Below are 22,973 nucleotides of genomic sequence, written 5' to 3'. Positions count from 1 at the left end.
CCCCTCCCCCAAGCGCCTTGAGACCCTTCCGGGTGAGCAGTGCGCGATATAAATTCCATGATTGATTGATTGATTGAAGTACTGAAGAGGGATTCCTGGACCTGAGGACCTGCAAAGGAAGGGGACCAAGTCCAAGAGTTGTGAAAATGTCCCGGGGGGCAGGAGCCCACTAAACCCCGGATGAAGGTGCAAAATTGCTGCTTCTAGATTGAAGAAGCAGAAGATTCTGCAACAACGAAAGGTGCTAGGAACTTCTCCTTCGTGCAAAAGATGTCCCACAGAGTGCTGCAGGATGCAGAGTTGTTTCTTTGGAGAAAGACCACAAATAAGCCTTGCTAGTTGCAAAGGCTGCAGTTGTTGAAAAAGGGTGCTGCCCGGGCCCAGGAAGGACCAGGATGTCGCCACTTGGGAGAGGAGATAGAGGGGTCCCTCAGCAACACAGAGAGCCCATGCACAAGAAGGCAGCACCCGCAGAAGTCCTTGAACATGGGTTGAAGAAGACTAAGCACGGCGGTCATCTCAACACTACAAAAGAGGGTCCCTCGAAGCCAGAGGTCAACGCAGCGAGTTGAGCAATGCAGGACGGAGTGCTGGGGACCTGGGCTAGGCTGTGCACAAAGGATTCCTTGCAAGAGTGCACAGAAGCCCTAGAAGCTGCAGTTCAGTTGGTGCACTGGATTACTGTCTGGAGAGGGTAGGCAAGGACTTACCTCCTCCAAATTTGGACAGTTGGACCACTGGATATTCTGGGTCACTTGGGTCCACCACCTCTGTTCCAGGGGCCACACTCGTCAGGATGAGAGGGGTCCCAGAGGACTGGTGACGCTGAAGTTTGTTGCCTGTTGGAGCAGGGGGAAGATTCAGTCGACCCACAGGAGATTTCTTCTTGGCTTCCAGTGCAGGATGAAGGCAGACAGCCCCCAAAGCATGCACCACCAGGAAACAGTTGAGAAAGACGGCAGGATTAGGCGCTACAATGTCGCTGGTAGTCTTCTTGCTACTTTGTTGCAGTTTTGCAGGCGTCCTGGAGCACTCAGCGGTCGATCCTTGGCAGAAGTCTGAGAGAGAGGTGCAGAGGAACTCTGGTGAATTCTTGCAATTTGTTATATGAGGAAAAGCCCACAGGAGAGATCCTAAATAGCCCTCAGAGGAGGATTGGCCACCTAGTGAGGTAAGCACCTAAAAAGAGGGTCTCTGATGTCACCTGCTGGCACTGGCCACTCAGAGGCCTCTATTGTGCCCTCACACCTCTGGATTCAAGATGGCAGAGGTCTGGGACACACTGGAGGAGCTCTGGGCACCACCCCTGGGGTGGTGATGGACAGGGGAGTGGTCATTCCCCTTTCCTTTGTCCAGTTTCGCACCAGAGCAGGGACTGGGGGTTCCCTAAACCGGTGTAGACTGGCTTATGCAAGGAGGGCCCTTCAAAGCATTTCCAGAGGCTGGGAGAGGCTACTGCTCCCCACCCCTTAACACCTATTTCCAAAGGGAGAGGGTGTAATCCCAGGAGGGCAGAACCCTGTCTGTGGGGTGGCAGCAGGGGTAGCTGCGGAGAAAAACCCCAGAGAGCTGGTTTGGCAGTACCTGGGGTCCATAGTGGAGCCCCGGGGATGCATGGGATTGGCACCCAAATACCAGATTTGGCATGGGGAACAATTCCAGGATCTTAGACATGTTAAGTGGCCATATTCGGAGTTACCGAGGTAGGTATTTGGAAGCTACATATAGGTATTGACCTATATGTAGTGCACACGTATACTGGTGTTCCCGCACTCACAAAGTCTGGGGAAATCGTCCTGAACTATGTGGGGGCACCTTTGCTAGTGCAAGGGTGCCCTCACATTTAGTAACTTTGCACCTAACCTTCACTAAGTGAAGGTTAGACATATAGGTGGCTTATCAATTACTTATGTGTAGTGTAAAATGGCTGTGAAATAACATGTGCGTTATTTCACTCAGGCTGCAGTGGCAGTCCTGTGTAAGATTTGTCTGAACTCCCTATGGGTGGCAAAAGAAATGCTGTAGCCCATAGGGATCTCCTAGAACCCCAATACCCTGGGTACCTAGGTACCATATACTAGGGAATTATAAGGGTGTTCCAGTGTGCCAATTAGAATTGGTGAAAATGGTCACTAGCCTCTAGTGACAATTTTAAAGGCAGAGAGAGCATCAGCACTGAGGTTCTGGTTAGCAGAGCCTCGGTGACACAGTTAGTCACTACACAGGTACACACATTCGGGCCACAAACTATGAGCACTGGGGTCCTGGCTAGCAGGATCCCAGTGAGACAGGCAAAAACAAACTGACACACATGTAAAAATGGGGGTAACATGCCAGGCAAGATGGTACTTTCCTACACAGACTTGGTTGGTTCTTGCAATAACTCTAATCACAACTTGTAGTGTGTCCTAAGGAAACTTGCAGTACTTTACTCCTGCTTTCCTGGGCTCTGGGGTGGGGTAATTTACTTACCTTTCCTGTATCCTTACTCTCCCAGTGATTCTGCACACACTACACTTGTCTTTGGGGGAATTTGTGATTCACATTCCACTTTCTTAGTATCTGGTTGGTGTTGCCCCTGGGCCTATTTTCTTCCATTGCATTCTATAGCATTCCCTATTGTTTGCATTATCCTATATCTAATTTCTTACCTTATTTTGGTGTCTAGTGTATATATTGTGTATAATACTTACCTCGAGAAGGAGTATTGTCCCTAAGATATTTTTGGTACTGTGTCACCCAGATAAATATCTTTATGTTTGGTAACACTGAGTATTTTACTTGTGTATAAGTACTGTGTAACCATAAGTGGTATTGCATGAGCTTTGCATGTCTCCTAGTTCAGCCTATGCTACTCTGCTATAGCTACCTTTATCAGCCTAAGCTGCTAGAACACTACTACATTTCACTAATAAGGGATAACTGGACCTGGCATAAGGTGTAAGTATCTAAGGTGCCTACCACAAACCAGGCCAGCCTCCTACACTCGAGCAAACACGAGACACATTGTGTAGTGTTGGGGCCCTAGGCCCTCATGCTACCAAAATAACAGACACAGACTCTGTAGCATGGTAATTAGAACTGGCCATGGCACGTGCGCCCAGCCCTTTTTATTGGTAGGGTCACCTGACTGGTGACGCCTGTGTTGGGTCGTGTGGGGTGTGCATGTAAGACCAGCCCTCAGCAGTGTGGATGGTATAAACACTAGAACGTGTCCAGCAGAACACTACACATTGCATTAAAAATGCTTGCTTTTTTAAGTACGGGTAGATTAAGTGGTTTACCCAGAATCACAACACGTAGAGCAAACGCTGAGGCTGGAACCTGGTTCGCCACCCCCAAGATCGGCAGCTCTGTCAGTTACGCGACATTCTCTGCCTTCTGCATTCGGTGCCTTGCCCACCAGCAATCGTATAAGACACAACGAGTCGTGCTGTGAGCTTTCCGCAGTCAGCGAGCAGTAAGTAAGTACATCACAGGGCTATGAACCAACCTCCAGCTTCTAAGCTATTCATATGTAAGACATTCTCTAGCAGTCATTTGGAGTCCTGTTCGGAATTGCCATTTAATTACTTTTTCAGCTAGCCGAAAACAGGGCACGGGTTTTCGTTACAATGTGTGGTCCGCTTTCTTTCTCTGATTTTCCCAACTATCCTTGATCGTTAGCCCTCTTTCTGTGTATAACGTATTATTTGTGCACGCCTTCTCCTTCCGGCGTTGCCAGGACTCAGTGGAGACTCAGCGACGGTTGCCAGGCGACTTAGCTACAACAAGGAGCCCGTATCTCCGCCCTTCCGAACAGGGCTATGCATATTCCCTGTCTACACCGTGGTTTTTAGATCAGGGACTTTCTGTAATTGTTACCGCGGCATCCAGCCTGGACCGAAGTTTGAGACTGAGGTGGTCCCAACCTATACACAAACCATGCCTCCTCCGGACACCATGTTCTGTGCGCAGCAAATCAACATTCCGCCAGAACTACCAGATCTCCTGAAGCAGTTTACTAAAGCTGCTATTAGGACCCAACCGCATGATGTCCTGCAGTGGTCTGCTGCGTAAGTATAACCTTACCTGTTTTTTTTCACTTAGTCGGCAATGTGCACACAGGCAAAAAAAGACACGATTTAATCCAAGATAACGTTCCTGCTAATCGACCACGGGGACGTGACATTGAGTATCACAGCCTAGCTGTGCCTGTGACATTAGCTAGTTAGACAGGCTTTTTATTTAAGGCCCGCCTTGCGGAAGGATGCCAAGAGCATTCAAGTCTATCGACTACACCGCTCAGCACCTAAGGTTAATGAATATCTGTTTTTGTTTGAGTGCATTGGTTTCTACTATTTATAGATTGGTTGTGGTATTCAGATTAAACGCGTCGTTTCTGTTGACATATATTTTCTTTCATGAGAGAACAGTGTGGTCCTTGCATTACATTTTAATGTTGTCTACATCCTGAGAGTTTTGAATAGAATCACTGGTAACTAGTCACCAGTCTCGTGAGATTTTTCACTTTTCATGTTAGTAAATTTACACGTGTTACACAATATGTTTGTTTAGTTTACAAGTGTTACAAACTTGTAAGTCAGACAAAAAAATTATGCATACTAAAACATCTATTATCAAAATGTAGTGGCTAAACCAGCAGGCCGGCGTCAACTTTATAGCTAAATGGATGAGTGAGTGGATGACATCACAGTGGGTCAACGATAGACTAGAGGCTTTTGTTTTAATGTAGGTGATGACTGATAGGGTGCGTTGCTCCATGCAAGTTTTGGTGCAAATTCAAGTTCATACAGCGTCCTCCGATGAATCTTTATTTCCGTCTAAGCCTGACATCAAATCCCAGTACATTTGACCCTACAAGGAGATTGTTGCAACTGTTCACCACTTTTATGGGGAATCTAGAACTTAAGGTTAATTTTGCCAAGTCGTTTACGATGATTATGGGCCCCAGAATGACAAAATCTAGGACCCATGTAGTGGATGGGGTTACAATAAATAGAGTCTCAAATGTTAACTACCTTAGTATCCCTTTAGATACAACCTTAAGTTGGAGTAATTTTTTTAAGACTAGAACGAACCAATTTCAGAGTGCCATGGAAGCAAACTTTCGTTTTTCATCTAGGCTAGGCTTTTGCATTTGAGAGCATTTTGAAATAATAGTTCAGGATACATTCTGTACAACAACCTTTCTTGTGTATGGTTTTATAAACATAACATTGCTTCCTTTATTAAAAAATAAAGGCTTATGTATAAGAAACAAGACAACTGACTTGCTCCTTGAGTCATTAATACAATCGTCACTGCAGAGTGGGTGTGGTTCACTAATTTTAATTAAGATCACACAGTACAGTAATATAATCTAAGGTGCCAAAGTGAAACCATCCAAAATATATTTTTTATATGTAAAATGTGTAAATAAAGTGGCAGTCAGTAACACTTACAGCAGGGCAGGCAGCCCAGGCTGAGCTAAGAGCTGTTCTCCTCAGCCTTCATGCCGCTGTTTTTTGCGGGTAGGCTGCAACACAGGCAGAACAGCAGAGCCCTGGCCACCACTGCCTCATTTCTTCTGCCCTACTGGCGCTGGTAGCAAGGTAGGAGATGCTTTGGTGTTGGGCACGTAGTATGCAGTCTTAAGGCCTGTGCACTACTGCTGTCCATTACATCCAGTCAGCTGCGGGTGTGGCATGGCAGTGTGGGTATGACCTGCTTTCTAGTGCAGCTACGATTAGTGACTGACCCTCTGAAAAATACCCCCAAAAATATTGTGCGGAGGAAGATGTGACTAAATAATTTAATATATACAAAGAAATTGCCCTTGACCATGTGTATTTGCATGCAGCATGCACATTCATTAAAACCAGTACAGTGAGTGCTTAGTGCTGTGTGAATATGCAGTGCTCAATACTTTGTGCAGGTGAGCTAAAAAGGGTGATCACGATAAACACACAAGTCAATGGAAAGAACGCAAAGGCATATGCAGATTCCATAATATTGAAGAAATTAAAGTCCAAGAGTAAACAAGGATTTATGAACATAGGATGCATTCAATAAAAGTAAATTTTTGACAGGTAGTTGTTGACGTATTGGGCCATACAATACATTTTTTGGCATTGCATAAATGTTGCAGTTTGATCTATAATGATACCCATTAGGACACTGCTGCACATTAGTACCTACGTGTGAAGCACTACGTTTAGTTCTTCCATGAGTCACTACTCTCTTATCTATCTCGTGTGCATGATACACCTTGGGAAACACTAAAGCTAAGTAACAGCTGCTAATCCAATTTGCAGGACGATGAAAATAAACATTTGTCCCACTCACATAAGAAATCCCAGGAATAACAGGATCCGTTTGCGAAAATACTTCCAGTCTCTGTGCACGTTCACTCCAACCTAACATATGAGGATTCGTACACTGTTCCTTTCTTCTCATGAAACGCAACTTCCCTTCTTATTGCCAATCCAAATTTAGCTTCAGAGGCATTACAGTTTTTAACTTTCCCTCTTCTTCCTCCTAACCCATCTTAGCCTCCCTCTTTGCCTTTCTCTCAACATCCTCCCTTCTTTCTTTCAGTTCGTCACCAAAATCTTCGTCAGTTCTAGTTCGTTTACACATAATTCTAGCCTTGTGAAATTTAGAATGAACAATTTGTGTGACAGATCTAAAATAATGGCACACGCCCTCTACTGATTTTGCTCAGCATTCAGATTCAAGTACCTTTACATAGGTACAGTATTACATATTTTTATTGTATACAGTTAATTAAAACCATTACAATAATGTAAAAAGAAGGCAATTGAAAAACAAACCACCCGGTATAAAATCTCTGATTAAAACATGGTGCTGTCTCCAATTTGCATTGCAAACGTAAAATAGAGACAGAGGTTTTGTTAGAACAAAGTTCAAGTGCAACGTGTAAGTTAAGCTCAATTAAGTGCATATGTCACATAGTAATAGTATGAAACAACAAATCAAAACAAGTCACTTTCTCCAAGTTTGTGACTTGCTGAAATAAATGGAGACAATCATAACTTTGCAACACCAGTCAACTGTCATATTTAATTGACAACACCAAAGTGTGTGTGCAAAGGTGAAAATAGCAACATTAAATTACAATTGAAAGTAGCCATTGCACCTGAAAGCATGCTGTGCATTCCAAACATGTACAATTTCTTTTTTGAAACTCTACCAGTTAAAGTGGCACTTGTCATTGGTAGGGCGCAGTGACAAGACTAACATGAGGAAAGTAACAGTATATCGATGCAGAAGCTCGGTATATCTGAACTAAAAACTTGTGATTTATTACTTGTGACTTATATTGCAGATTTCGTGGACGCATACTGGTAAGCTGTCCACCCATTCATCCAATTCTGAGGTTGGTAACTCAATTGTGAAGTAATCACAGGTTCTAAAGTGCTTATGCAATTGTTAAGAAAGCTGCCATTTAATCTCTAACGGGGGCTGTCTGCACACATTTCATGGAGCACTGAAATGCCCCAGTCACACTGGTTTTTCAAGTAACCTAACAGGTTCAAAAAGCATTCCCCAGTGGTGACTTAACAATAAACTGAGCAACATTTTAACATGAGCGCCCACAACAGTTTTGTGCGGTTGCTGATGATAGTGGAGAAGTCATAACAGGTATGCCATTCAATGATTGACTTGAGAGGACTCAATGATCATGTGAACATTTCACTCAGGGGTGGCATTGGGAAGCCAAAGTAACGCAGTCTGTTGTGTGCTTGAGAAGACAATCTTGCTCAGTTGGATGTTTAAACTGGTGTTGTCTGGATTAAGCAAGGCAATTATAGCTTGCCTGCAGGTACAAGCTCCCAATGTTTTCCATTCATGCTTTGACAGAATTTTGTGTTTGAGCAACAGTGCAGAGCATAAGAACACAACATGTTCTAAGGATTCCTTGCACTGCCCGCATCCCCTGCAAACTGTAGTTTCCTGTGGTCAATGCCAATTAGAAAGATGCTGCAGAAATAACCGCCTCAAAGCCATGAAGTTTACCTTCAGTTGATTAGAATATGTGCAAGCTAGGTAAGGAGCAAGTGATACAGGTCGATAGCTGTTGACTACTGCCCAAGAGTGTTTATGTTGATCCAGTGCAGTCCTATGGGAATGGAAGGACCAAATACGGAAGCAGTTTTTGATACTCAACTTGAAGGCTTGTTGACTCAAGTTAGGCAGGCAATCCCCTAAAAACCGATGACGTGCTTGACCAGGGATGCTGTAATTATTTTTGGTCCCTAACAGTGCTTCTAGGTGATCGCCCTGGCTGCACACAGCTTCTGGAACGGTTTGAGATAGGCTCTGGCTCTTACTGCCTGCTGATCAAGTGGGCCCAGTTCCAACTTTAGCTGGGCAGCAGACAAGCACCTTGGCAAGTGAAGAACACTTTTGTATAGTCTTGTGATGTGTTTGTTAAGTTCGTCGCTATGTTTTCCCAGTAATATGTCACTACCATAAGACAATGTTGGCGACATTTTGGCCCTCATAACTTCCAGTGGTACATAGGTACTTAATCCAGAAGTAAATGTTGATAGATGATTGCAGTGCAAGACTAAGAATAGGTATAAGTGAGTGGTAAATGGTGACATGTAATACAATAAGTACATATATAACAGTCACCTGCATGTTTGACTCATAATTATTCAGGCACAAGGTTAAAAAAGACGCTGTTGGAAAAAAATCCTTTTTCCCATTCCTAATTAAATTCTTCATGTTAAATCTACATTGTTCCTCTAAATAACTTGAATAAGGTTTAGATTCTGTGGACGCCTTTTGGTGAGTTAGGGGTCGCCCTTTGCTACCCATGGCAAAGTCCCTGTGATCCCTGGTTTACGAGGGTCCAGTAACTTCACTGTTGTGTGGCATGCTTGTCTTGAAAGTGATAGAGCGGTCCGTACTAATAATTTACCTGTATTCGGACGCTCTTTAGGCCGATGAATCTTTTTGCTAAGTGGAGCTCTCCGTACTCTATATCGATCAATTGCATCAAATCAATAATCAATAACGAACATAAGCAATACCCTGATCAACATAACACTTGACAATTAATCCAGAATACATTTCGGCGAACCCTGACCTTTCAGTCAGGAATAACCACACCAGTTTATTCAAAGTTAGTGAATTTATTTCCCTATATTAACAAAGCTAGCACAATATAGATGTGTCTCAACACCAAATGATAAACATAAATGAACATTAATAGCTGTCCATAACGGCGAAACAGGTGCAATCTATGCAGCATTTGAATCACAAGACATTCGATAATAGCAATGCAAATCACTAATACGATAATCTGTAAAGAGCTAATTGCATACATTTAGTCAGCATAACAAGGTCTCAAATTGCATCGTGCAACAAAAGGAATCCTCATCTAACCTCAAATTAGCATCGGCATGTGGGGCTTCATGCAAAAACAATTTAGCAACATTAATTTAGAATACTCCTAGCTAGGGCTCTTGTCAAAAATCAGCAGTTGGTTACCTAAAAGAAACACAATGCAATTGTACAATTTTCTTTCATATTTAACAATTACGATCAGCATATAAGGAAGTCTTCGTCTCACAGGTACCGTTTCTCGATCAGCATGGGTATCGTTTCGATCAGCATGGGACGGGGCAAAGGGGCAGGGGTGGACGGGGCAATTGCCTCACGGCGGCAAGGTAAAACTACTACTTCATGCAAAGGGATCAAAGTTAAAGTCTCTAGGGCAAGAATCATTTAAAGTCTCTTTCTCTCGATTAGAGAAAGCATCAAAGTCTCTTTCAAAATGGCGTCGCAGCAAAGTGGGCCATACTAGCTACGAAGTCTGCAAAATGGCGGGATGTCCAATAATGGCTACTTTCTTCTCGTGCACCTGGTTTTTATAGACAACAGTTCAAATCCAGTAGGGTCTTCCATTGGAGGGTTCATAGGTTAGCTTCAAATTGTCCAATCAAAAACAACAGTTCTCAAGCTTTTACTTAAGCATACATTATCCTTGGAGACGGGTACGCAAGTTGCAACATTTTATACCAATTAACTCACTTTCAGAGCTTCCATTGTCCGCACCTGCAGATTGACCTTGGAGTAAGGAGAGAAATATGCCAAGCTGGCACGAAACTTTAAGATAAGCATGTGAACGATCTCAGTGGAAAAGTACAGCTTCAAGCAAAAATACACGTTTATTAGCACATTGGAAAAATACGAGCATCTAAACCGTGAGACCAGGCAACTAGGCCAAAGCCTCTACTAAAGTAATGCTAAGCTAAAACATTTCAAGCAAGCAAATCGTAGCACACGTTTATGATTATGTCGGATTAGTGCAATTCTAATACACCACGTTATATAAAGCACGTTTATAAATGTTGGCAAACTACTCTAAGGGCACATTTTGTCCCCGTACAATCTTTATTAGTTCGGTTAAAGTCACACATGATTATTGCAGTACTACGTTTAAGCGCTAATAAATGAAAACCTTCATTTCTGCTTCATCAATCCCTCCTCTGATGACTACTTGTCATCACACCAAACCATGCCCACAAATTTTATTCCATTAAAATTCTGTCAGTTCTCTTTTCCTTTTAATTCCCCTAGTTTTCGCTTTGTATTCTTCTGCCATTCTTTTCATTATTTTCTCTTCCTTCCTTCTTTTAATTCTTTCCATTATCATTATTATTCCCCTTTTTATTCCCCAAATTCCAAATATGCAAATCAGTACAATTAATATTCCCTCTATTATTTTTAGTAATATTCCATTCCAAATTCCCCCAATCCAATTTCCCACTGAAGCAAGTCCTTTTCCAACCTTCTCCCACACTCCTGGTTCTTTCAATTCCTTCACATCTGCACTCTCTTTTGTTAGATTAGCAAGCATAGTTTTAATCTTCACACTATTGTCGGGAATATACGTACAACAGTGTCGTGCACCAAGCATTTTGCAAACGCCGCCATCCTTTGCTAAAAGAATGTCTAAAGCAAGCCTATTTTGAAGAGTCATAGCTCTTTCCGCTGCAAGTTCAGCATCTATCAGGATTATAGCACCTGAAAACTTTGTCAACATGTTATCCACTATAGTAGACAACTTTCTTATTTTGATGGAATTCAACACAACTCCCAATGAAGGAATCATGGCTCCAAATATATCTCCTACCACAGCAGCTGCGGTCTCTCTTTTCTGAATACGATGGGATCCAGATGTCTTTTGAATCATCGATAGGTCATCCAGTTGATAAACCTTTGGGAACACTATACCCAAATAACATCTCCCCCACCATCCCTTTGGAAGACGATAATAGGCATTATACCCACAAATGTAATATACACCTGGAATGACAGGGTCAAGTCCGTTCATCATGAATGTCCATTTGGCCTTAAAGATAAACGTATGTTTACACTCACTCGCTCCTACAAAAATGTTATCATAATAAGATTCACCTCGATATATACAAAATTTCCCTACATGCCAAGCATCTAAAGCTATTCTCCCTTGTGTCTTTATTGCGGCAAAATCATAATTATCTACTGAAGTCCTCTTATGTAGCTCTTTTTCTAATTTCGCATTCATTTGTGCCCTTCTATCATCTGTACGATCTAAAAAGCTTATTTCTACTGCAGAGAGCGAGCAGGTAAGATTTTCCCTATGAGCTTGAGCCGTTTCAAAAGGTAGCATTGGCTCGAAAAATTCCCTCATTATTTTAGCATCCCAATCTTTAGCAATCTGGCTTAGCTGCGCTATTATAGGAACATATGCAAAGGTAACATCATAATTTGAGTAAAAATACTGTATGTTAGTTTGACCATAAAATCTAGACATTACTATACTACATGTAATCCCGTATGTAAGAGGCATGTGGTGATATGTCACCCCTTCCTTTACTGATGTCGGTATTTGTGTACACACATAACAATCTTTCGCATCCATAGTCTCAACATATTCTGTTAGCAAGCGATAGAAAACATTATATGAAAGCTCTTTCTTATCATGCAAGAGTCTCTCATCTATTTCTAATCTTTTCAATGCGGTTAGTTCAGTGACAGTAACAGGAGCAAAAGTAGAAGAGTCAATTTTCTCATTCCCACCCTTTCCATGCATTGCAAGCACTATTGCCATTATTATTAGTACACATGCAATTATCAAGCCTATACACACATATTTATAATATTTCTTTCTACTGTTTTGCGTCATGATCTGTATAGAGTCAGAGAGCTAGAAGCACCTATAAAGAAACTATTTAGCAATTCAGTTACAAAGCTGAACGAGCGCAATGTTCACACAGTCTTCTTCAAGAGGCCAGTCACTTATCGGTTAGCAGCATTTGTCTCAATTCGGCAATAACCCAGTCTTTATCGGTTTAGCAAATGTCTCATCCGGTTTAGCAATGTCTCAGCTGGTTTTATCACTTTAGATTGTAGCAGGCAATGTCATTTATCACCCTTTCAGTCAACACTGTCCATAAAACTTTTCTTTTCTATTGGTATCTCTTCTTCTTCGTTCTCGATGCTTAGAGATACAAATTCGTCAATCCAATCATCATTGACTGCATATGCCCATTCTGGACCGGAATATCTCCTATTCGGTATCCTTTTCCTTTTCAATTTTGCTTCTCTTTTCAATTCTGCCTCGCTGGTACTTTCCTCTTTTGTCAAGTCCTTTTCTTCACTCGGGGATGGTACCACGACAGACACTTCCTTTCTTTTCTCTTTCACTTTTGGCCTTCCTCCGTCGTTCAAACTTTCTTCAGTCCTTTGTTTTACTGGTGATATACTTAGTCTCCTCTTTGCACCATGTCCATTTGATGGACCTGCGACCTTTTCTGTAGAAGTTTGAACTTTTTCGTTCTGTTCTGCCTTGTCCCCTCCTTCTGGGGAATCAATCACGTTCTCTTTTTCTTTTTCAGTATCGTCTGCTTCTGGGAAAGCCCTCCTCGGATCAGGCTCTCCTGCTTTTTCACCTTTTTCGAGCCCTTCGTCACCTTTACTTTCGTCAGGCTCTGTATCACTTTCAGCTGCTTCAGGTTCTTTGTCACCCTCAGCTGCTTCAGGCTCTTTGCTACCCTCAGCTGCTTCAGGCTCTTTGTCACCTTCAGCTACTTCGTCGCTGTCTGAACTTTCTCCTTGGTCTCCCCCAAGTGAGTTGGTCTCTTCGTCCTCAGAGAATATCTCTCTCTCTTCCGTTCCTGCCTGTTCGCTTTCAGTTCGGTTTTGCTCTGTCTCAGCACTCAGCACTGTTTTATCAGGCACTGGCAGTTTTAGCGCTTCAACTTCCTCATCTGTGGGACACAACACTTTCTTTGTGTGACTGGCGTGAATCCAGTTGGGAACCCCGCACACTTCACAGCGGTAGTTGTCATCAGGATCACTTGGAAAGGGCCTTTCCAACGGGGTTCCAGACACGACTTCCTCACGTGCTTCTTTACCACGACCCAGTCACCTGCTTTCAGTGCGTGTCCTGGACCTTGGATCGGTGGCAAGGTGGTTGCTTCCACCTGGTGAGAGAAAGAGCGAACCACGTCAGCTAGACCCTTGCAGTAGTCTAACACCATATCATCTGTAATCTTCAAAAGCGCGTTTGCGGGAACTGCAGGAAGTCTCATAGCCCTGCCCATGAGAATTTCGTGCGGAGACAATCCAGTCTTTCTATCAGGTGTGTTTCTCATTGACATTAGCGCCAAGGGCAATGCGTCAGGCCATTTCAAATTTGTCGATGCACATATTTTCGCCATTCTTGATTTCAGTGTACCATTCATCTGCTCCACCAATCCTGATGCTTCAGGGCGATAGCTACAATGCAGTTTTTGCTCAATGTTCAGCGCTTCGCAAAGTAACTTTATCACCTCGTTATTGAAGTGACTTCCCCTATCTGATTCTAAAGAGATCGGGAATCCGAAACGTGGTATCAACTCTCTCAACAATAGCTTTGCAACTGTAAGGCTGTCATTTCTACGTGTAGGGTATGCCTCAATCCAGTGACTAAAAATGCACACAATCACCAACACATACTTTAGACCTCCATGCACAGGCATCTCAATGAAATCTATCTGCATACGACTAAACGGGCCACTTGCTCTACCAATGTGGCTCGCGTTCACAACCGTTCCCTTTCCTGGGTTCATCTGCTGGCAAGTGACACATCGATGGCAAACTGCTTCTGCAGCTTGATGAAATCTGGGGTTAAACCAATCAGTTTTAAACAATCTTATCATGGCATCTCTCCCAAGGTGAGCTTGCCCATGATAGAACCGCGCAAGCTGTGATAAGAGACTGTTTGGCAAAACAAATTTTCCCTCATTTGAAACCCATAACTCGTCTGGTCTCTTTATACTTTGTGATTTAATCCAGTAATCTCTTTCATCCTCCCTGACGTTATTCTGTAGTGCTTTTAATTCATCTATTGTATCTACAACTTTCAAGGCAAATGCTTCAGCTGGTTCGAGTTCTGGCTCACTTATCGAATTCCATTCATCCCTGAGCAATATACAATTCAAGGCACAAAATCTTGCGACTTGATCCGCATATGCATTTCCCAGAGAAACATAGTCCTGTCCTTTTGTATGAGCACTGCACTTTACCACTGCAACTTCAGCTGGCATTTGAATGGCGTGCAACAATTCCCTTATTCTCTCCCCGTTTTTCACTGGGGATCCTGAAGAAGTCAGGAAACCTCTCTGTGACCATAGTTGTCCGAAGTCATGCACAATTCCGAACCCGTACTGACTATCAGTGTAAATGGTGACTTTCATCAATACAGACAGTTGACATGCTCTTGTAAGGGCTACAAGTTCTGCTACTTGTGCAGAATAGACTCCTTGAAGCCAGCCCGCTTCCAAGACACCTGTTACAGTACATACAGCATATCCTGCTTTCAAAATTCCCATCCCATCTCTTAGACATGAACCATCAACAAAAACAATTTGGTCATTTTCATCAAGCTTAGTATCCTTAATGTCAGGTCGAGGTTTTGTGCAAAATTCAGTCACCTGAAGGCAGTCATGCTCGACGTCTTCAGCGTTCTCAATTTCAGCATTTTCACCAGGAAGCAAGGTTGCTGGATTCAACGTAGTGCACCTTTTCAGCTGCACGTTCGGTGAACCCAGAATCATCGTTTCATACCTTGTGAGTCTTGCTCCGGTCATGTGTTGCGTTCGGGAGCGGGTCAAAAGTATCTCAACTGAGTGAGGGACCATGACTGTTACTGGGTGTCCCATCACTATTCCTTCACTCTGAGTGAGGCTGATACCAACTGCTGCTACGGCGCGCAAACACCCTGGAAGTGCTGCTGCGACCGGATCCAAAGTAGCTGAAAAATACGCTACTGGTCTGTTTACGCCACCATGGGCTTGAGTCAAGACAGACAGAGAACATGCATCACGTTCATGACAAAACAATGTGAAAGGCTTTGTGTAGTCAGGCATACCTAAAGCTGGAGCCCTGCACATGCATTCTTTCAATTCAACAAAAGCATCCATCTCATCTCCTTTCAGTTCAATTTGATCCAAGGCATCCTTCTGGGTCAGTTTCAGTAAAGGCTTTGCTAGAGTTGAGAAGTTGGGAATCCACTGGCGACAATAGCCCACCATTCCCAAAAACTTCATCACCTCCCTCCTTGTCTTTGGTGGACTCATTTGAAGTACACTCGTTATTCTTTCCTTCATTATTCTCCGTGACCCTTTCTCTATTTGGTGACCCAAGTATTTCACTTTCTTCTGACAGAACTGCAATTTGGAAGGGGACACCTTGTGTCCATTTCTTCCCAAATGGTTCAACAGAGCAATGGTGTCGGCTGTGCAGCCACTTTCTGTCTTTGATGCGATCAGTAAGTCATCAATGTACTGTACTAGGGTTGACTCGAATGGCAATTCTAATGCCTCCAAATCTTTCTTTAGAATCTGATTGAAGATTGACGGTGACTCAGAAAACCCTTGAGGAATTCGACACCAACTGTATACTCTGTCTAGGAATTTGAAACAAAAGAGGAATTGGCTGTCCTCATGAAGAGGCACAGAAAAGAATGCTTGTGACAAGTCGATGACTGAGAACCATTCAGCATTGCAAGGGACTTGAAACATTATCACAGCTGGATTTGGTACGACAGGGCAACACTTGACTATGATGTCATTTATTTTCCTCAAGTCCTGCACAAGTCGGACCTTTCCACTTGGCTTTATTAGTCCCATTATTGGTGAATTACATGGGCTGCTTAACACTTCTTTCAGTACCCCCTGTTTTACAAATTCGTCAATAAGTTGGGCAACTTTCATGAGGGTATCTTGTGCCATGTGGTATTGTGGGGTCTGGGGAAAGATTGCATTGGGTTTTACAGTCACTTTCACTGGTTCCACTCCTTTCATCAATCCCACCTCTTTCCCTGTCATATCCCACACTTCCTTTCTGACTGTTTCCCGTAATTCGGCTGGAATATCTTCTTCAATTATCATCGGGAAAAGACAAATCAGAGGATACTCTTCATCGAAAGTTTCCATCTCATCCCCCTCTACACTGTCCTCTTCTTCCCCATCACTGCTCGTCTGGATTGTTATTCCTTCGTTCGAGCACATAATCGAACAACCCAATTTGCACAACAAGTCTCTCCCTAACAGTGCTATCGGGCTTGAGTCACATACCACAAACTGATGTACCCCTTGATAGTTACCGATGCTGACTGGTACCGGATCTGTTATTGGGTTCGTCAGGTGCCTGTTTGCTACTCCCACCACTTGAACTGTCCTCCCTGAGAGTGGCAAATTTGGTACTTCACTGCTCTTAACAGTTGAACGTGTGGCTCCTGTGTCAACCAAGAATGAAACACGATGACCCATTACTCTTCCCTCTACGTACGGACCCTTTTGATCAACTTCCAAGGATGCTGCAAGCACACAATCTCCTTCTTCTTCTGAACTTTCACTCTCCCATACATTGTTTATTCCACTCTCACTGTGTAGTGGGAACTGTTGTACGGTTCCATTTGTACTCATTACCTGACCCGAGACCTGTGGAGGAACCATCACTTGCTGCTGACTCATTGGTGCCAAAGGTATTTGCATTTGCTGATTAGGTACCATGGGTAACTGCTGTTGCATTGGCTGCATTTGCGTCATCTGCATACGAGGCATCTGCATCTGCTGCGGCTGCATAGGTTGTAATCCCTGCAACTGATTTACGGTCTGAAAATTTGGATTTGGACCTCTCATTTTCGGTCCCCTCATTGTCTGAAACGCATTGACATCATTGTTTTGCTGACCAACACCTGCACCTGCACCTTCCTGCACCACCATCGGGCACTCGCGTTTCCAATGACCGACAATTCCGCACACGTGACACGGCATCACCTTCTTCATTGCCTGCACACCAGTCACAACAGTGTTCAAATCTGGACCATTATTCACAAAACCTCCTCTGCCTCTGCCTCTGGCCTGTGGCTGAAACGCCATGTTTCCCTGCATCTGCGGCTGCTGTTGCAGTACCTGCTGTTGGAACCCTTGCATCCCTTGCAAACCTTGCAGACCTGTCTGGGCTGCTTTAAGTTGCATCATCATCACCTTCTCTTTCAACGTTTTCTGTTTCACTTCAATTTCGTCGCTACAGTATTTTGCATAATTTAACACCTCATCAATAGGTTTCGACTGCCAACAAATCAAATGCGACTTTATCATCTGACTTATTTCTGGTCTCAGCCCTTCCACAAATCTAAACACAAAATGAAGCATGTCCTTCGCCTCTATTGTTTCCGTGCCGCTGTAGTTTTTGAACGCCTTCAACAACCTCTCATAGTAACTATGAATCGACTCTTTAGCCTCTTGGGCCGTTCGATCGATCTTCTGCCAATCCACATTTTTCGCGGCAACCTTCGTCTTCAAATGCTCAATTACCTTATAGTACAAGCTCATCACCATAGGTGATGGTGCACCCGTCTCCCTGTCTCTCTCTGGTTCACTTGTCGGCCAACCTACAGCTCTTTTGCAATCCTCCCACAAATCTGCTGGAACCACAATCTCAAAGAGAGTGTTCAGGTCTTCCCAAAGAAATTTTGCAAGCTTCACAAACCTATCAGTCTGTTGATACCATTCAATCGGCTTCTCTCTCAGTTTGGGAAAATCATCCGTAAAAGACTGAATGTCGCTTCTGTGCCATGGTACATGTATTAATTTTCCCCCTGCTGTCTCCCTCATTGGTAACATGGTTACTGCCTCGCTACTCTGTGGTCTTTTCTCATTGAGTTCCGTAGCACTGTCCCTCCTCTTTTCCTTTCTCTTTACCCACCTGCTTTCCCACTTGTCCAAGCACCTCCACACTTGTGCACTCTGCAGCAATTCTCTAAGGTGCGCCTTCATACCTGCTGACCTCATGTGTTCAAAATCTGTGGTCCCGAAATCCAACCTATAGCTCCTGCTCAAGTGTTTCGTCTTGTCTATATCAACCCCGTTTTTGTCAGCTATTTCCTGCAAGCTTTTATGTACCTTATTCGCTTCCTTCGTAATCCTGGGACATAGATACCTCAGCTCTTCTTCCGAATAGGACTCTAACCTATTCACACCCATAGTCCCTTCCACCAATTCTTGTGCTTCCATGTTCAACCTGACCCTATTCAGATAATCTTCTCCCTTCCCACTGGCTGAACTTTGTGTGGAATTTAGACTGTTGAACCATTGTGTCAGCTGTTGCGCATTCAACCCCATCAGTGTAGCATTCACATCGACTGCCATTGATGGTTGCGGCAACTTTTCAGTATTCGATGACAGCGGTATCACCAGTGGGGGACTCGACCTCACCAGTGTTGACTGAGCACATATGGGACTAAACTCCATCAAGGTCCCAGATCCAGTTGGCTGAGCCGCTATCGGAGTTATCCCTGGAGTGTTTTCTATGCACCTCCTTTCTGTCCCATTCTGCAGCATTGATCCCTGACCGCTCATAACTAAATTAGGCTGACTGTACAGAGGTACTGGTGGACCTACAGTAATGGGTAGCGATATCGCATCTGGGTTTTGTCCATTTCCCATGTTCTGAGGCATGTTCATTCCCACACTATGGGTCATCATTGCCGGCATGCCCATCTGACTCCCCGTCATCTGAGCATGTGCGTTTCCCCCCTGCATCTGCTTTTGAGGCATCAAAAACTGGGTTGATTCGGCTTGTGCCAATGTCGGGTTGTGACCATTCTGTACTCCCCTTACGGTTGGATCTAAAATCATTCCTGCACCGCTGTCACTGCTGTAGTACCCTGGGATCTGCGGCTGATAATTTTCTGCTTGTTTCAGCATAGGTACATCTGGATATATTCTCCTAACCTGCTGTATCTGCGGGGTGAACAGTAGACTCGGGTCCTTAGATCCCGATGAAGCCCCTGAACTCTGAGTTTCATTGTTCTGTACCGATGCCGGAGGGGCAGAACTGGTACTTGGACCTTGTCCACTCTCTGCATAAGGTGGTGGACGGTCGTTCAGCAATTGCATGATTAACTCCTCATCCTCTAACTCCTCTTCTCTTCTCAACTTTTCCTCGTCCTCTCTATCTTTGGAACACCTTCTGTTTGTCTTACAGGTAGCTTTCTTACCTGTCTCCTCTTCTTCCTTAGTAATTGCGGGAAACAATTTTATCCCCTGCAGTACATCTGACCTCCACACCTTCTGTGCATTATCCCACCTAGCGTCCGCTAGTGTCTTTTCTACCTTCCTTATCCTGGTCTCGAACTTATTTTGCTGTTGCTGTCTAGCCATCAGTTCCCAAATTGCTAGAGCCTCAAACTGTGCTGGCCTTGGAGGTACCTTCATGTCGTACATCGTGAATCTCAAATTCTCTAGGATCCTTATATTGAATGTCCCATGAATCGGGAACGCTACGCTCCCATGTTTCTCTGTCAGCTTGTGCCATTGCTTTAGCCAAAGGCACGGAGCTACCCGTTTTTCCTCCATTACAATGTAAGCTGGTGTGCCTTCGGGCGGCGTCTCCTCTCATACGCTCGCTTTAATGTAAGACTCCACCTTCATCGCACTCCTTAATGCTTTAAAAAATTTCATTTTCTCGTCTTTTATTTCACAAAATTTGTAATCAATAGGTGACTTTAATTCCCGGAATACTCTTCGCTTGCCTTTCCCCTTCCAATCGAGCCCCACGGACTGCGTCCAATCCGTGCGCGACCCTTCTCTCCAACCAACCTATCCCAGCGCGGCTCCTAGTGACGTCACACTCACACACACTGCGGCTGACAAAGCCTCGCGGCTAGTCCTCCTTCACTCAGCTTCTCTCGTAACAACTTCTTGCATGTATCGCGAGCTACCAAAATAAAACAGATCTGTCGGTTTACTACAGGAAGGGTAACACAATCGCTTCAGGACCTTAGGGATTTTTCACTAACCTCGGCAGTTATTCCATCTTTCTCGGTCCCCACGTTCGCAAGCAAATCTGACCCGCAGACTGCTCTCAACTTGTCAATGATCTATTCTAGTGCACTTAGAATTTTGTCAAAGCCCGAAGTCGAAGTTCCTTTCACTCCCTTAACACACGTACCGACTTGTTGACCACGCCCGATCAACCTACTAAACCGCCCAGACCACAACATAGATCAACATACTCCGGAGTCTTTTGAACTCGCAGGGCCCGTCTCAACAACAACAACCACGTGGACCTTTTTATGCACAAAGCGCCACACGCACATGAAGTTCGACGACTTCCCTACTCTCACACTCGGAGTCGCACCTCCGCTATTTCTATGAAGTTCGACGACTTCCCTATTTCTACACTCGGAGTCGCACCTCCGCTATCCTCTAAAAAAGAAAAAAATAATTCCTCACAACCTTTTCACACAATCTGCGGCAATAAGCTGTGCAAGCGCAAAACCCTAACTTCACTCATACCATCACTAGTACCGCCAACGCCGATTCCACACCTCCATTCTCTTCATTCGCAAGCTCCGAGATCCCGGGAAAGTCGCGGTGGACTTAGCCCATCATCATTTTCTCAATCAGTTTTATCCAAGAAAAATCTAATTCAACTTTTCGAGTGGGGTCTCAAAAGGCGTAACCGTTAATTCAACACCATGTACATTAAGAGTACAGGGTCCCAAAAGACGAAACCGTCCTCTGCTACCATCTACTGATAGAGCGGTCCGTACTAATAATTTACCTGTATTCGGACGCTCTTTAGGCCGATGAATCTTTTGGCTAAGTGGAACTCTCCGTACTCTATATCGATCAATTGCATCAAATCAATAATCAATAACGAACATAAGCAATACCCTGATCAACATAACACTTGACAATTAATCCAGAATACATTTCGGCGAACCCTGACCTTTCAGTCAGGAATAACCACACCAGTTTATTCAAAGTTAGTGAATTTATTTCCCTATATTAACAAAGCTAGCACAATATAGATGTGTCTCAACACCAAATGATAAACATAAATGAACATTAATAGCTGTCCATAACGGCGAAACAGGTGCAATCTATGCAGCATTTGAATCACAAGACATTCGATAATAGCAATGCAAATCACTAATACGATAATCTGTAAAGAGCTAATTGCATACATTTAGTCAGCATAACAAGGTCTCAAATTGCATCGTGCAACAAAAGGAATCCTCATCTAACCTCAAATTAGCATCGGCATGTGGGGCTTCATGCAAAAACAATTTAGCAACATTAATTTAGAATACTCCTAGCTAGGGCTCTTGTCAAAAATCAGCAGTTGGTTACCTAAAAGAAACACAATGCAATTGTACAATTTCCTTTCATATTTACCAATTACGATCACCATACAAGGAAGTCTTCGTCTCACAGGTACCGTTTCTCGATCAGCATGGGTATCGTTTCGATCAGCATGGGACGGGGCAAAGGGGCAGGGGTGGACGGGGCAATTGCCTCACGGCGGCAAGGTAAAACTACTACTTCATGCAAAGGGATCAAAGTTAAAGTCTCTAGGGCAAGAATCATTTAAAGTCTCTTTCTCTCGATTAGAGAAAGCATCAAAGTCTCTTTCAAAATGGCGTCGCAGCAAAGTGGGCCATACTAGCTACGAAGTCTGCAAAATGGCGGGATGTCCAATAATGGCTACTTTCTTCTCGTGCACCTGGTTTTTATAGACAACAGTTCAAATCCAGTAGGGTCTTCCATTGGAGGGTTCATAGGTTAGCTTCAAATTGTCCAATCAAAAACAACAGTTCTCAAGCTTTTACTTAAGCATACATTATCCTTGGAGACGGGTACGCAAGTTGCAACATTTTATACCAATTAACTCACTTTCAGAGCTTCCATTGTCCGCACCTGCAGATTGACCTTGGAGTAAGGAGAGAAATATGCCAAGCTGGCACGAAACTTTAAGATAAGCATGTGAACGATCTCAGTGGAAAAGTACAGCTTCAAGCAAAAATACACGTTTATTAGCACATTGGAAAAATACGAGCATCTAAACCGTGAGACCAGGCAACTAGGCCAAAGCCTCTGCTAAAGTAATGCTAAGCTAAAACATTTCAAGCAAGCAAATCGTAGCACAAGTTTATGATTATGTCGGATTAGTGCAATTCTAATACACCACGTTATATAAAGCACGTTTATAAATGTTGGCAAACTACTCTAAGGGCACATTTTGTCCCCGTACAATCTTTATTAGTTCGGTTAAAGTCACACATGATTATTGCAGTACTACGTTTAAGCGCTAATAAATGAAAACCTTCATTTCTGCTTCATCAAAAGCACTGGACGAAGTTACACCTATTGTCACATTTACCGTGTTAGCTTTCAGTTTTGTTTCTCCCAGGGTTAAGTGTTTTAATGCAATTTTGCAAAAAGCAGTGAGCTAACAAGCCACAAGTTTAGTAATGAAACAGTCATCTGGTACCTTTTGCCACAGAGATGGGTGTCTCAACGAATATGTGTGTGTATCCCAGGAAAAAAAATATATATTTGCCCAGCGCACTCGTCCCATCGAGGTACGTGTGCTAAAAGGGTTTAAGTAAAGCTGACCAAAGCACAAATGGT

At 43.6% G+C, this 22,973-nt stretch overlaps 1 protein-coding gene across 1 annotated transcript in view; it reads left to right on the top strand.

Annotated features, from left to right (window-relative positions):
* The first annotated feature begins 3,755 nt into the window (after nucleotides 1-3,755).
* ROPN1L (rhophilin associated tail protein 1 like) overlaps nucleotides 3,756-22,973 on the top strand; it is a 229,071-nt gene continuing 209,853 nt past the window's right edge. The window contains exon 1 of the mRNA XM_069218876.1: nucleotides 3,756-4,055. Coding sequence (XP_069074977.1) covers nucleotides 3,925-4,055 — 131 coding nt within the window. The 5' untranslated portion in view covers nucleotides 3,756-3,924. The remainder of the gene's footprint in view (nucleotides 4,056-22,973) is intronic.

Source organism: Pleurodeles waltl, chromosome 2_2 (assembly GCF_031143425.1).
Source record: "Pleurodeles waltl isolate 20211129_DDA chromosome 2_2, aPleWal1.hap1.20221129, whole genome shotgun sequence".
Lineage (NCBI taxonomy): Eukaryota > Metazoa > Chordata > Amphibia > Caudata > Salamandridae > Pleurodeles > Pleurodeles waltl.
The sequence above is the reverse complement of the archived record's forward strand: the minus strand, read 5'-3'. Positions and strand labels throughout refer to the sequence as shown.